General features: G+C 45.4%; 1 protein-coding gene across 2 annotated transcripts in view; it reads right to left on the bottom strand.

Annotated features, from left to right (window-relative positions):
- Positions 1–6,981: 6,981 nt before the first annotated feature.
- The window catches only part of RHOT2 (ras homolog family member T2), a 46,063-nt gene continuing 38,289 nt past the window's right edge, over positions 6,982–14,755 (bottom strand). For both annotated transcript variants that reach the window (XM_070955424.1, XM_070955425.1), the window contains exon 19: positions 6,982–7,267. In XM_070955424.1, coding sequence (XP_070811525.1) covers positions 7,150–7,267 — 118 coding nt within the window. In that variant the 3' untranslated portion in view covers positions 6,982–7,149. The remainder of the gene's footprint in view (positions 7,268–14,755) is intronic.

Below are 14,755 nucleotides of genomic sequence, written 5' to 3'. Positions count from 1 at the left end.
TTGGCTCAATTTAAAACCCCAGGAATTTAAAACCCAATTTAAAATTGTTATGTTGATAGCCCAGCCTGGCGGAACAACAGTTGTTGGAGCTAAGCAGCCACCACGAGAAAGAGTTGGCAAAACAGCTCAGTTCAAATTGGATCTGACCGAGAAGGAGGCTCAGCAGAAGCACCTCACTGAGGACTAGGAGCATAGGCTTTCCAAGCAGAGGGAAGACCTGCAGGAGTGCAAGGCCAGATACCGGCGCCTGGAGGCTTCAATTCCAATTCCAATTCCTATTCTATTCCCAATTCCCCTTCTATTCTATTCTAATTCCATTCCCATTCCCATTCTCAATTCTATTCCAATACCATTCCATTCCATTCCATTCTCTATTCTATTCTATTCTATTCTATTCTATTCTATTCTATTCTATTCTATTCTATTCTATTCTATTCTATTCTATTCTTCTAATTCCATTCCTATTCCTATTCCTATTCCTATTCCAATGTGAATGCCAATGCCAATTCCAATTCTTATTCTATTATTATTGCATGGCACATGTTGCAGTGAGGAATCCCTGCCTGGGTGGGAGAAGAAAGCTGCAGTTGGCAGCAAAGAACCTGTGTCTTTCCTTATTTGTCCAACTTGAAATGATGTGCTTGTGTCGATACGAAAACATTCTGTGCTCCTTCCGCAAAGAAGCCCCATCTTCTCCGGAGGGGATGGAATACGCACCAGGCTCAAAAAGCCTTGGACCGGCCCTTCAAAACCTCTTCGAGAGTCACTCCTGCATCCCACTGTGCTGAATACCAAGGGAGAATTAAGGAGAGGGAGTGAGAACACGAGCGAGCGCTGGTTTAATTAAGGTCCTTTGAATTGCATTTCAATGGGATTAAGGATGGCGGAGAGAGGTTTTCCTCTCTGGTTCTTTGCAAATCTTGTCAAGCCAGTGAAGCATCGTCTGCAAAAAGTAGCCGCTGTGGCTTAGGACATTGCAACCGTCATAAATATGAATCCGTTGCCGAGTAGCTCATTTTGATCACGTGACCATGGGGGGGATGCTGCAAAAGTCGTGAGAAAAAAATGGGTCACAAATGCCTTTTTCCCAGTGCTACTCTAACCTGGAACGGTCACTAAATGAACTATTGTAAAGATGGTGACTACCTGTAACTACCTGTACCTGGACATAAACTGTTTCAACTTCAACCCTCAAAACGACGCTATAGAGCACTGCACACCAGAACAACTAGACACAAGGAGTGTTTTTTCCCGAATGCCATCACTCTGCTAAACAACTAATTCCCTCAACACTGTCAAATTAACCTCTAAGACTGTATTACTATTCTTATCCTCATCCTTACTAGTACCTATCTCCTCCCACTTATGGCTCTATCCATGTTGCTTGTATCTTTACAACTTATATGATTTATATTGTTTCCTATTATGATTTGATTGCTTATTAGAATCTTACGACTATCACTAAGTGTTGTATCTTTTGATTCTTTGCGAATATACTTTATTTTTTCTTTATATACACTGAGAGCACATGCACCAAAGACAAATTCCTTTTGTGTTCGATCACACTTGGGCAATAGAGTATTCTATTCTATTCTGTTCTGTCCTGTCCTGTCCTGTCCTATTCTATTTCTATTCTTCATTCCAATATTCTATTCTATTCTATTCTATTCTATTCTATTCTATTCTATTCTATTCTATTCTATTCTATTCTATTCTATTCTTCATTCCAATATTCTATTCCATTCCATTCATTCCAATATTCTATTTTATTCCATTCATTCCAATATTCTATTCTTCATTCCAATATTCTATTCCATTCCATTCTTCATTCCAATATTCTATTCTATTCTTCATTCCAATATTCTATTCCATTCCATTCTTCATTCCAATATTCTATTCTATTCCATTCATTCCAATATTCTATTCTTCATTCCAATATTCTATTCCATTCCATTCTTCATTTCAATATTCTATTCTATTCCATTCTATTCCATTCTTCATTCCAATATTCTATTCCATTCTTCATTCCAATATTCTATTCTATTCTATTCTATTCTATTCTATTCTATTCTAATTCTATTCCATTCTTCATTCCAATATTCTATTCTATTCTATTCTATCCTATTCCATTCTAATTCTATTCTATTCCATTCTTCATTCCAATATCTATTCTATTCTATTCTATTCTATTCTATTCTATTCTATTCTATTCTATTCTATTCTATTCTATTCTATTCTATTCTACTCTACTCTACTCTACTCTATTCTATTCTGGACATATATGCTGTGGAATTCATAGCGTGATTTAGCACAGCATACCAGATCATTATATCTTATGTCACATGTCTTGGGTTCAACAATCCATAGCCTAAGAACAATGTCTAAAGCAACCTTGGCAACTTTAAGACCCATGGACATCAAACTCCCCAGAATTCCCCACCCAGCGTGGTTGGCTAGGGAATTCTGGGAGTTGAAGTCTACAGGTATTTAAGGTTGTCAAGGTTGCACACCCTTGCTCTAAAGTGAGTTTGCGTATTTATAAATCTCTTTTTTTCAAGGTAGCTGTAAGAAAAATTGGCTACCTCTGCTTGATTTTTCTCTGCTTTCCCTCCTGCTTTGAATCTTTCCCACTGTAAAGCCATTTATGCATTCATCAGACCGAAAGCAACTCAACGGTTTTTTAATCTGCGTACAGTCACTTAATTTTAGATGCTGTTTTAAAGTTTTGGCATATGTGCTTTTACAAGCACTTTTTGATCCAAATGAAAACCCCAAGTCTTTTAAAACTTAGGAACATTATAAAATCTCTCAATTTATCGTGACTTGATAGTTAGGCTGCTTTGTCTTAAAAATCCTTGATTGGCCTATATGAGTCTCTTGAAAAAGGTTGCCTTCCTTTCAAGATAGCTAAACAGTCCATTTTTTTTGGAGTTTTCTATTTTTAATCGTTAATGGGATTTGAATTTGAATTATGGAATCCACGCTCGATTTTAGACATATAACAGCAGGCTGGCCCGTACAGATGTGCATTGTTTATGAAAGCTGTAAATATCCTGAGACAGCCCTCTCCTCGTCTTTTCCCCCCACCCCACCCCACCCCAAAGCCCCCAAGAAAGCAGACACAAGGATCTGTCTTTTGTCTGCAACCATCTGGTGCATAAAAATTTATTCAGGTTCACAGCAGTTGAGTTGAAACTCGGTACGACTGAACGGAGATGTGGGTTAAGAGGAAAACCCGACCCCCTCCCCCAGGGGGGAGGGGAGAATGGCCCCATCGCTCGGTGAAAAAAGAGGCTCTCCCTGAAAAGCTGGCTGCTGTGAATTTGCTCCAGGTAGTGAATCCATAAATGCGGTGCAGGAGGAGGAGGAGGAAGAGATGGAGATATTGAAATTTACCTGGAGCTCATCTCTTGGGTGCAAAGTGATGGGGATACCTGAAATGTCCCAAAAGGATCTGAAATATTCCACATGCAGTGTAATTGGGCTATGGCCACTCTGTTCAGCAAGGGGTTAACATCCATTTCTTTTGAAACTGGCAAAATGTTACCGCTGAGATCCCAGGGACTAAGGCCTAGGCCCGCTTCCTAGTGCATGGGATAAACATTTGAGGAATCCCCAACTTTTTTTTTTTAAATGCTCTGCAGAGGAAGCTCCAAACTCTCTCCTAATATGCTAGCTTTCCATGTGTGGCAAGTCCCCTCCTTGGTTGGTATTGACGATGAATATTTAAATCCTTGTTTCATGGTCCCTACCTGTTTCTATTTCTGCTCATCAGAAGGAAAAGACCCCAATTAGGTCTTTTTTCGAAAGCAAGCTTGAAGGCTAGTAACAACCCCGACAGGGTGCCCACGGAGGTCTCCAGTTCTGCGTGTTTCCCCAATTTTTTCTCTCCATTGATTACATGACATACTGGGTGAACAATGGTTTTTTAACCAGAGGGCGTCCAACCTTTGGCAGGTTGGAGACTTGTGGGCTTGCCATGTTTGGCCGGGGACTCCTGGAAGTTAAAAGTCCACAAGTCAATTCTGGGAGTTAAAAGTCCAACCTTGGTCAGTTGAAGACTTGTTAGACGTTAACTCCCAGAATTGGCTTGTGGAGTTTTAACTTCCAGAATTCCCCATTCAGCACTACTGGGAGTTGACGTCCACAAATCTTCAACTGGCCAAGATTGGACTTTTTTAACTCCCAGAATTGACTTGTTGGCTTTCACTTCCAGAATTCCCCATCCAGTGGTGCTGGCTGGAGAATTCTGGGAGTTGAAGTCCACAAGTCTTCAACTGGCCAAGATTGGACGCCCCTGGCTCAGACTTTCCAGCTGCTGGTTATATGAAAAAGTAAAAAAAAAGAAGAAGAAATGAAACGGACAATAAATGCAAACCAGAATTCCCAAAGCATATTTTGACTGCATCCTTATCCCAAGCCCTTGATGCAACTGCCTGAATTAATGATCCGTTTAAAGAGATGGGGGGGAAAGGTGAGGATCTAAAAACAGTGGGCGGGGAGATACCGGTTTAAAGTTACGTAGAAAAACACAAGGTCAAGAATGGGAGCCAAATACTGTCGGGGTTATTTCCTTGGCATTGATTGAGGGACCAATAACAGAGCTTCTCTTAAAGTACATTAATTTATCTTAAAACCATCCTATAAGGAAATATGTGAATATTAAGCTAGGGCCGTGATGGCGAACCTGTGGCATGCGGAGCCATATCGGTGGGCACACAAGCTCAGCTCTGGTGTGCATGCGCGTGCTGGCCAGCTGATTTTCGGCCCTTTTGGGCCCACCGGAAGTCAGGAAAAAGGCTGTTTCCGGCCTCCGGAGGGGGTGGGGAAGGCCATTTTCGCCCTCCCCAGCCTCCTAGAAAAGGTTCTGGAGCCTGGGAAGAGTGAAAAATGGGCCTTCCGGTGGGACTGGAAGTCGGCAAACGGGCCGTTTCTGGCCTCCGGAGGGCCTTCAGGGGGGGTGGGAAAGGCCATTTTCACCCTCCCCGAATCCTAGAAAGGTTCTGGAGCCTGGGAAGAGCGAAAAGCAGGCATACCTTGCCATCACATGCCAAAAGTGGTGGTGGGGGGTCACGCGTGCATGCGTGGGGGGCAGGGCACACAGAATTGTGAGTGTGGGCACACGCACAAGTGACCCCTCCCACACTCCCCCCCCCCACTTTTGGCACACAATGGCAAAAAGGTTAGCCATCTCTGAGCTAGGGGGTATAAGAGATGCAATTAGGTTGTGCGGAGTTTTTGATTTCAGTTCGTAGACTTGGTGGCAGAGGTCGCAAGAGTGGATGTGGCTGCCTTCTGCTTTTCCACATGTGGTGTGCTGCATCCTTTAATACGTGGCTCCTTAACCCCCGGGGCCCACTAGCAGCCCTTCAACCATTTGGAACTGGGCCACAAAAGTGGTACGTGAGCACTTCCCCGACACTCACGTGTATCATTCCCCCCAACTCCCGCCCAAAAAGCTGGAAAGACTGGGAAATTCTTTTTTTACTGGGCCCCTGCATTTCTGGCCTGCAGAAGGAATCTAATGTGGGGGAACCTGGACTTAACAACAGCCCCAACGAAGTAGGGTTGCCCTCCTAAACCCAACAACGTTGTAGCTGAGGGTGGGGGAGCCCCAGGTTGCAAGCGCAGAGAAGGAATTCCGAAGAAAAACCCACCCCCCCCAAAAGAAAGAAGAAAAGAAAAAAAGGACCAATCGTGAAGTGTGCATGATTTGCAAAGTTTAAAAAAAAAAAGAAAAAACCCCCAACCTTTCCTTTTTATCGTTCCTTTTGGAGATGTTTATGGGACGGCATAAAATTGGGGGGGGGGGTTTCCCCTTCCCTTCCTCTCTTGAATTGTGAACGTTATTTATCCAGCTCAGTTTTGGAGCCAAAGAGTTAAAAAGTTTGGAAGATGGCTCTGAGAGGGAGCCCTAGCCTGATAGACCACCATGGCAGAGATCCATCGGCAGAGGGGGGGTGCCTGTTTGATACCCCTCCCCCTCCCCTCCTATCCCCAAGCAAGAATCTAAAACATAGGAAGAATGTGCAGATTATCGGTTTCCTGGAGCGTGGGGGGAAAAGGAGTGTCCAGGAAAAAAAAAAAAAACCCACACCCCTTCACCTATGACTTTTCCGTGCACTGAATTGCTGAATGCATGAAAAGGGGATGCTCCTATAATGCATCCAAGAATACTTGTAGAGGGAGAGAGAGGTCCTAGTTGCTTCCTCAAACTGGCTCCCCAGTTGCTGGAACACCCATGACCCCCCAAAATCTGAGTGCGAGTGACAGACAGTGTCCGGCCAAGATGGCTTCCAGGCCTGACAGACAGAAGTTTCCGAGTTGCCCTCGAAACCTTACCATGGGTGTGCAACAAGATTCATGTCTGTTATCAAAGAGCGAGAAGTTCAGTTTCCGTTCTCCATCCTTCCACATCCATGGAGGTGCCTTTTGTTCTGTGTTCGAGTCACCCCACGCCCCTCAAGAAGAGGACCTGGGTGAAATTCCTTCGTAGAAAAAGGGTTCAGGAAGTCCCAGAAACCTTTGTAGTTTCCCCCTTCCTGCCCCCCCACACCAGAGGAGCTCAAAAGACATCCTTTCCAAGCAGGAGATGAAGCAGAAGGCCCAAGCAGAAGGTACCGCAGAGGGCCGACAGTCTCAGCTCTCTCTGAGACACGTCTATTTAAAAACATCTACCAGACTTGCAGGAGCTTCAGCTTCTGAGGAACAGCCAAAAGGGTTTAAAAAAAAAAAAACGAAACAAAAACGACGGGAGAAAGCGAAGATATTCGTAGGAGCTGAGTGGCCCAGAAGATATCTGATGCTATGGCTTGCAGGATTGAGGGACATTCCCTGAGTCAGAAAAAAAAATGCAAAAATCTTGCCCGTGCCAGTTGGATGACTGCGATGATTTCTGATGATGCTGGTGCAACGGTGGGTCATCCACCCCCATCTGCAATGCCCGCCCACCCATCCCTCCGGGAGAAGCCCAAAGGGGGTGTGGAATGTCCTTCAGATGACCTTCTGCCTTCCCCTTGCACGCTTCTTTTGGGTTTTGCAAAGTGCTTGGAGCAAATGAAGTTGGTTTCTCCAGGAGACGGGTGGAAAAAACAACCTAAAGCAGGGGAGGAAAAGAAAAGAGAGATTCCCATGTTCCTCGCCGTTCCCCTACTTGTTCTTCATCATCGCCTTGTAGAGGCTGATTCCCACAATGGTGGCCACTGCAGCTCCCAAGGCAATCCGGATCCAGAAGGACGACGCGCCCAGCTCGATGTCGTTCAGGTGCCTGCAAGAGAAAGTTAGCAGAGGTGGCTTGAGGACATCTGAGGGCATTTATACCTCCCTGTGTCATCCTGTGCATTGGACATCCAAGGTCACAATTTTGCGAAGCTTCTTCTCCGGTAAAATTCTACTGCTAACTAGGGCATACAAAACCTTTGCCAGACCAATTCTCGAATACAGTTCATCTGCCTGGAATCCGCACTGTGTATCGGACATTAATTCAATTGAGCGAGTCCAGAGGTATTTCCCGAGAAGAGTCCTCCACTCCTCTGCTCACAACAGAATCCCTTATGCCACCAGGCTTGAAATTATGGGTTTGGAAAACCTAGAACTATGCCGACTTCAGTCTGACCTAAGCATAGTACATAAAATTATCTGCTACAATGTCCTTCCTGTCAGTGACTACTTCAGCTTCAACCGCAATACTACACAAGCACACAATAGATACAAACTCAAGGTAAACCGTTCCAAACTCGATTGCAGAAAATACGACTTCAGCAACAGAGTGGTCAATGCTTGGAATGCTCTACCTGACTCTGTGGTTACATCCCCAAACCCCCAAAACTTGAACCTTAGACTGTCTACTGTTGACCTCACCCCCATTCCTAAGAGGCTGTAAGGGGGCACGCATAAGTGCACCGTCCCTGTCCTACTGTCCCCATTTATTCGTACCCATTTCCTATATTCATAATCGTGTTTATACTTATTCCTGTTATCTCGTACATGTTTGACAAATAAATACTGAATACTAAATACAATTAAGGAGCTTGTCAAGACCTTGATCCATCACATGCTTTGCCACTCCTCCTTATTTCAACAGAGAACATCTGGTCTGAAGGTGAACCTCTGAACAAACCTCAGGCATATGTTGGTGTTGTGGGATTTTTGAACACAAAACTGTTAAGAATATTTTTTTTTCTTTTTTTTATCAAAGTGACCGAGGAAAGCCAATAGAAGCAGAATGCGGACGTCTCCTCCTTTCCCACCATTGCTTCCTACAACCAGCATTTGGAGCCAAGGGGTTCCAATTCAGAGGATACCCCGAGCCTCCAAAATTGACATCCCTCTAGAGGCCTGTAAGGGACACATAAGGGACATGGTGGCTCAGCGGCTGAGACGCTGAGCTTGTTGATCGAAAGGTCGGCAGTTCGGCGGTTCGAATCCCGAGTGCCGTGTTAACGGGGTGAGCTCCCATTGCTTGTCCCAGCTTCTGCCAACCTAGCAGCTCAAAAGCATGTAAAAAAAAATGCAAGTAGAAAAATAGGAACCACCTTTGGTGGGAAGGTAATAGCGTTCCGTGCACCTTTGGCGTTGAGTCATGCCGGCCACAGGACCACGGAGACATCTTCGGACAGCGCTGGCTCTTCGGCTTTGAAACGGAGATGAGCACCGCCCCCTAGAGTCGGGAACGACTAGCATCTGTGCGAGGGGAACCTTTATCTTTATTTCCAGTTTACAACGCAGCACTTCCAAGAAGATTCCACACCAATTGCACCCTGATTCAGGTGACCCTGAGAGCATAAGATAAGCCCCCCCCGCAAAGTGGCCTCGACAGCTCTCAGAGAGAGTACTAACAACCAGATGACTGCAAAAACAACAACACAATCCTTCCTAGCAGAACCTATCCTACCATTCCCCCAACCATCAAAACTGACGAAGCTTCTGGGATGAGAAGCTTCCTCAAGGAAAAATAGTTCAGTTGCCTTTTGAAGAAGAAGAAGAAAAAGGCACCTTAGAGGCAACCAACTTAGCGGTAAAGATGTGACCCACTTGCCCTTGGTAAGAAGATCCATCGCATCAATGGAAAAGCAGTGGCTCCTGGCAGATCTTTGTCTCCAACGGCTCTTCCAGAATTTCATTCCCTTCCAAGCTTTACAACTATTCAGGTCAAGTGCCCCGTTATAGGAGGCTTAATGGCCCTTGGCTCCCGGGGCCTTAAAAGAAGAACGGAGAAAACGCTGAGGAGAAGGAAGACTGGTCCATTGGATGCAAATGGAAAATGAGAGCTAAATAGAGCATTCGTATCCGGAGGCGGCGTATCCTCTCAATAAAAGGACATTTTATTCAGGTGAAATAAAGGGAAAGGGCGGCTTTTTTTTTGTCTCGCTGGCTGTTACTTCCCTGGACGGCACTGCCGTTTGGTCTCCCAGCAATGCTCTCTTCAGGGTCTGTTGTGGCTCTGCCACCTGCCAGCGGAGCTGGCGGCAGATTCAGACAATGAGGAGGTTGGGGAGGAACTTGGGCCAGTTCCAGAGTCTGGGGAAGGCTCTGATGGATGCTCTGCATCGGACGCAGAGATAGAGCCAGGGCCGTCCAACATTTCCCTCTTCCACTGGAGAGGCAGCTGCCTTTGGAGGCTGAGATGAGTGAGGAGGAAGAACAGCTGGGGCAGGGGTGAAATGCTCCCGGATTGGACCAGATCACCTGATCCGGTAGCGATTTTTCCCTGTGGTTCGGCAATCCGGGAGCGATTGCTGCCCGGGTGTCGTTACTTCCTGGTTTTAACCAGGAAGTAATTTCTTTTTACCTCCTGCACATGTGGAGAAGGTTTTGCCCATGCACAGGTGTGCGCGCGCACATGACGTGCTGGGGAGGTGGGTGCGTGCATGCACTTCCGAACCGGTAAGGAAGGTAAGTGGATTTCATCCCTGAGCTGGGGCCTGTTCCAGACGCGCGTATGCGCAGAGCTGTTAGGAGAGGAGAACAACGGAGGACAAGGAGTCGACTCGGAAAGCAAAGCACAGGTGGATGCTGAATAGTCCCTCCCTGGAGGGGGAAATTAACAGAAGGAAAGGGAGTGGTGGTTGTAGGAGACAACTGTTCGGATTTCAGTTTGTGCCACAGGAACCGTTTGCCAGAACTTAATTTACAGCTTTGCGGCTGGAAGCTCCCGGCCTGGCAATTATCTCAAGGAAGTGATAAGGCCTGTTACTGCAGTTAACTCTTTGAAGGATTGGACTGTTCGATGGGGTGAATGCCATGAATTCACAGGAGATAAATAAAGAGGGGTTTTTCGGGGCAAGGAGTCTGTTTCTTGTTTCTGCTAAGGCTGGGTCAAAACAGGGTGTGGAGGAGAGCGATGCTTCCCATCTCAAGCACCGACCCAAGGAGACAAGACGTGATCCCTGAGATTCTGGATCAAAAAGCAAACAGGGATGTGGGGGAGGAATCTGCGATCTGCTCAGGCTGGTCAGATGAAGTGTTTGAGTTTTTTAGCTGGGGGAAGGCTGTCCAATAAATGCAAATTAAGGCTCTCTGCAGAGAGGTCAGAAGTTCTCCCTCAAAGCTCAAAATCTTCCCCTCAAACGGCAAGATGTTCCCAATGTCTGCAGGCATCTACCCAACTCTTGATGTTCTCTGTGGTTATTGAAGAAAAAAAAAAAAAAAAAGAGGAACATTTTTTCTTCCTCTCTTGGCCTTTGAGTCTCTTTTTGGCAGCCCCCCAAATTTCTAAAGCTCAGGCCACTGAAATCTGGAGAGCAATTGATTGATTTCGGGCAGTCGGAGCCCTCTGTTGTCCTGCAAACAATCCGAGAGTTAGAATGTTCTCCATTCAAACCTGACGAAAAGGATAAATTTCTCCTCTTCCTCCACTCAAGGTGGCAAACATACCGTACCTAACACTCCTATTTTGCTCACAACAACCTTATAAGTTGGCTTGGGCTGAGAGAGAGGGACTGGTCCCAAGTCACCCAGCCAGTTTTCAAGGCTAAGATGGGAGTAGAACTCCCCATCTCCTGGCAATTGGCCCAAAATCATTCAGCTGGCTTTCATGCTTAAGGCAGGACTAGAACTCACGGCTTCGTGGTAATTGGTCCAAAATCACCCAGCTGGCTTTTTAAGCTAAGGCGGGACTAGAACTCACCATCTCCTGGTGATTGGCCCAAAATCACTCAGCTGGCTTTCATGCCTAAGGCGGGACTAGAACTCATCTCCTGGTGATTGGCCCAAAGTCACCCAGCTGGCTTTCATGTTTAAGGCAGGACTAGAACTCAACCATTCCTGGTGATTGGTCCAAAAGTCACCCAGCTGGCTTTCATACTTAAGGCGGGACTAGAACTGTCTCCTGGTGATTGGTCCAAAGTCACCCAGCTGGCTTTTAAAGCTAAGGCGGGACTAGAACTCACCATCTCCTGGTGATTGGCCCAAAATCATTCAGCTGGCTTTCATGCTTAAGGCAGGACTAGAACTCACTGTCTCCTGGTGATTGGCCCAAAGTCACCCAGCTGGCTTCTAAGGCTAAGGCGGAACTAGAACTCACCGTCTCCTGCTTATTTAGTTTTCACACTCACGCATGCCTGGAATTTACCGTCACCTGGTTTCCAACCAGCACTTTCTAGCCAGCACTACGGTAAACTGTCTTGATCTACTTCCTAACTTTCATTTCCCTGTAAAATTTCAACTGGCACCTTATATCGGGGTGAAAACCACCTCCTTCTCTTTCGGAGAAGGGCCCCGGTGCCTTAGCCTAGCATTGCTTGCAGACAAATGCACTCTCCTTGCGATGCCAGCTGCTGTGGACGCCAATCGCTGAACGGACTTCACACTCGGCAGCCGACGCTGCCTTCTGCTGAAGCTTTAACTGCAACGGGTGAAGAATGAATACGGCTCCAGAAAGCAGGGGTGGGTTTTAAATCAAGGGGACGGGGAGGAAAAGGCAGAACAAAAATGCACGGAGGCAGTGCTCAAAGGAATGAAAAGTGGGTTGGGGAAGGAGAAGGGGAAAGAGGAATGAAAATAAAGAGAAGTCGGGGGGGGGAGGAGTCCTCAAATTCAGTACAATTAGTCCTTGACCCAAAAGGTGCTTTTTTCAGGAGGCAACTGGACTTTCTGGTTCTTCTTTTTGAAGATGTTTCGCTTCTCATTCGAGGAAGCTTTTTCAGCTCTGATATATGGTGGGGAATGGAAGGATTTATTCTCCTTGCAGACAGCTGGTCATTTGCATCCTTTTAGAAGGTCGCTGAGGCTGCTTGGAGGTTTATCTGTGTCCTCAGGGTCACTTGAGTTAGTACTCCTGGTTCCTGTAGTCTGCAATTTTCCCTCTGGAAATCTATTCCTACTCTCATGCCATTTATTTTTAATTATTTTAACTTTTATATTGTATGTTATTTTAATTCTCGGCTGTTCACCGCCCTGAGTCCCTTCGGGGAGAAGGGCGGGATATAAATTTAATAATAAATAAATAAATAAATAAATAAATAAATAAATAAATAAATAAATAAATAAATAAATAAATAAAATTCAAAGGGCGTTCATCCCAAAATGCACAGCTCAAAGTCTGTAGAGATTCTCCATCATCCAAGTCACGGTTGTCCCAAAGGAGCTTTTTTTCTGGAGGCAACTGGACTTTCTTGTGAAGAAGTTTCACTTCTCATCCAAAAAACTTCTTCAGTTCTGACTGGATAGCGGGGGATGGAATGGAAGGATTTATAGTCTTATTCCCTTTCCTTTTCGAGTTGCCTCCAGAAAAAGCACCTTTGGGAGAACCATGACCTGGATGACTGAGAATCTCTACAGACTTTCAGGTAGTCCTCGACTTACAATTTGTTTAGTGACTGTTTAGTGACAATGGCGCTGAGAAAAGTGACTTATGACCGTTTTTCACACTTAACAACCGTTGCAGCATCTCTACGGTCAATGATCGAAATTCGGATGCTTGGCAACTGACTCATATTTATGCGTTGTGGCCCGTCAGCGGCCTGTGCAAATTGTAGCTGATTCTGACAGCGAGGAGGCTGATGTGGTGTTGCACCAGCAGCCTGTGCAGCTGGTGCTCGAGTCAGACAGTGAGGAGGCTGGAGAAGATGTGGTGCCAGAGGCGGGGATTCAGCCAGGGCCTTCAGAACCTCCAGAAGCTCCCATAAGTGAAGAGGAAGAAGAGGAGGAGCCTCTTCTCAATGCACGGGCGCGCAGAGCTGCCAAAAGGCAGGAGTGGCTCCTCAGGAGGAGGACTCCTCGAGAGTAAGGCTTGGGGCTAATTGGCCACTCCCTTAGCCTATTTAAGGAGGAATGCCACTTGCAGCAAGCTGTAGAGAACAACTTTCGTTCACTCTCCTTCGTGTCTGCAAAATTGCTTCTGGGCTTTCTGCTAACTCTAGTAAGACTGTGATTACCTTATCTTAGAATTCCGGCAGGCTGTTAAAAACAATTAATTAACAGCCTTTGAATGATAAAGATTAAGTTATCTGAGTAAAATAAGCTTTGTTTAGAGTTTGTGTGTGCTGCATTCTTTGGGATCCGTAGCTGGGCAGAACATTATGACAGTTGAAGTGTCCCGGGATCATGTGATCCCCCCCCCCTTTGTAACTTTCGGACAAGCGAAGTCGACGGGGAAGCCAGATTCACTTAACAACAGTGTCATTCACTTAACAATGACAGCGGTTCACTTAATGACGGTGGCGAGGAAGCTCGTAAACGGGGAGAAAATTCACTTAACCCATGTCTCCCTTAGCAGCAGAAAGATCGGGCTTAATGGTGGTCGTAAGTCGAGGAGTGCCTGTATCATCTTTATGGACAACCGTGCTTTCTTTTGGCATCTGGCAGGTGTATTGCCCGAGCTGTGATATGTTTCCACAATTGGATATGCTGAGCATTAAAAGGAACCGAGATAAAATTAGATCCTTCTACAGGAATGGCTGTTATCAATCACCCACTCCCCTTTTCTCCTTCACTATAAATTCCTCTTTTAACACACGGACCCTCTTCCCTCCTCTCTCTCTCTCTCTGTCTCTTCAGGATGTATTAGAATGATTAAAAACTGGAACAGAGGGAGAGCAAGCTCCGAATACAAGAGCTCAGATCAAGCAGCTCTTAGCGCCTTTTGTTGGTTTTAATGGAATATAAATAATGGATTCTTCACCCCTACACACACACAGACACACACAGACACAGAGCTGGGAGAGATCTTTGCATTCACATCAGCCAGTGGAATTCTGTAGAGATTCTCAGTCATCTAGGTAACAGTTGTGCTTTTTCAGGAGGCAACTGGACTTTCTTTCTTTTTTTTATTTTATTTATTATTTATTATTAAATTTCTATACCGCCCTTCTCCCTGAGGACTCAGGGTGGTGTACAGCCAAAATTAAAAAAACATGCAGTACAAATATTAAAAAACAATTAAAAGATATATAAATTTGGCCCAATTAAAACTCACTACCAATTAAAACATTTAAAAATTTCTTCTTTTCTTTGAAGACGTTTCGCTTCTCATCCCAGAAGCTTCTTCAGCTCTGACGGGATAGTGGGGAATGGCAGGAAGTCCTGTCAGAGCTGAAGAAGCTTCAGGGATGAGAAGTGAAATGTCTTCAAAAGAAAAAAAAAAAAAAAAACAAGAAAGTCCACTTGCCTCCTAAAAAAGCACTTTTGGGAAAACCATGACCTGGATGACTGAGATTCTCTACAGACTTCCAACACTGGACATTTATAAGAAGAGATCTGTCTGGAATGGTATAGGGTCTCCTGCCTGAGCAAGGGGTTGGACTAGAGGACCTCC

Source organism: Pituophis catenifer, unplaced genomic scaffold (genome assembly GCF_029215685.1).
Source record: "Pituophis catenifer annectens isolate HBS135680 unplaced genomic scaffold, rPitCat1.0.hap2 SCAF_16, whole genome shotgun sequence".
NCBI lineage: Eukaryota > Metazoa > Chordata > Lepidosauria > Squamata > Colubridae > Pituophis > Pituophis catenifer.
This window is presented reverse-complemented; position numbering and strand designations above follow the sequence as displayed.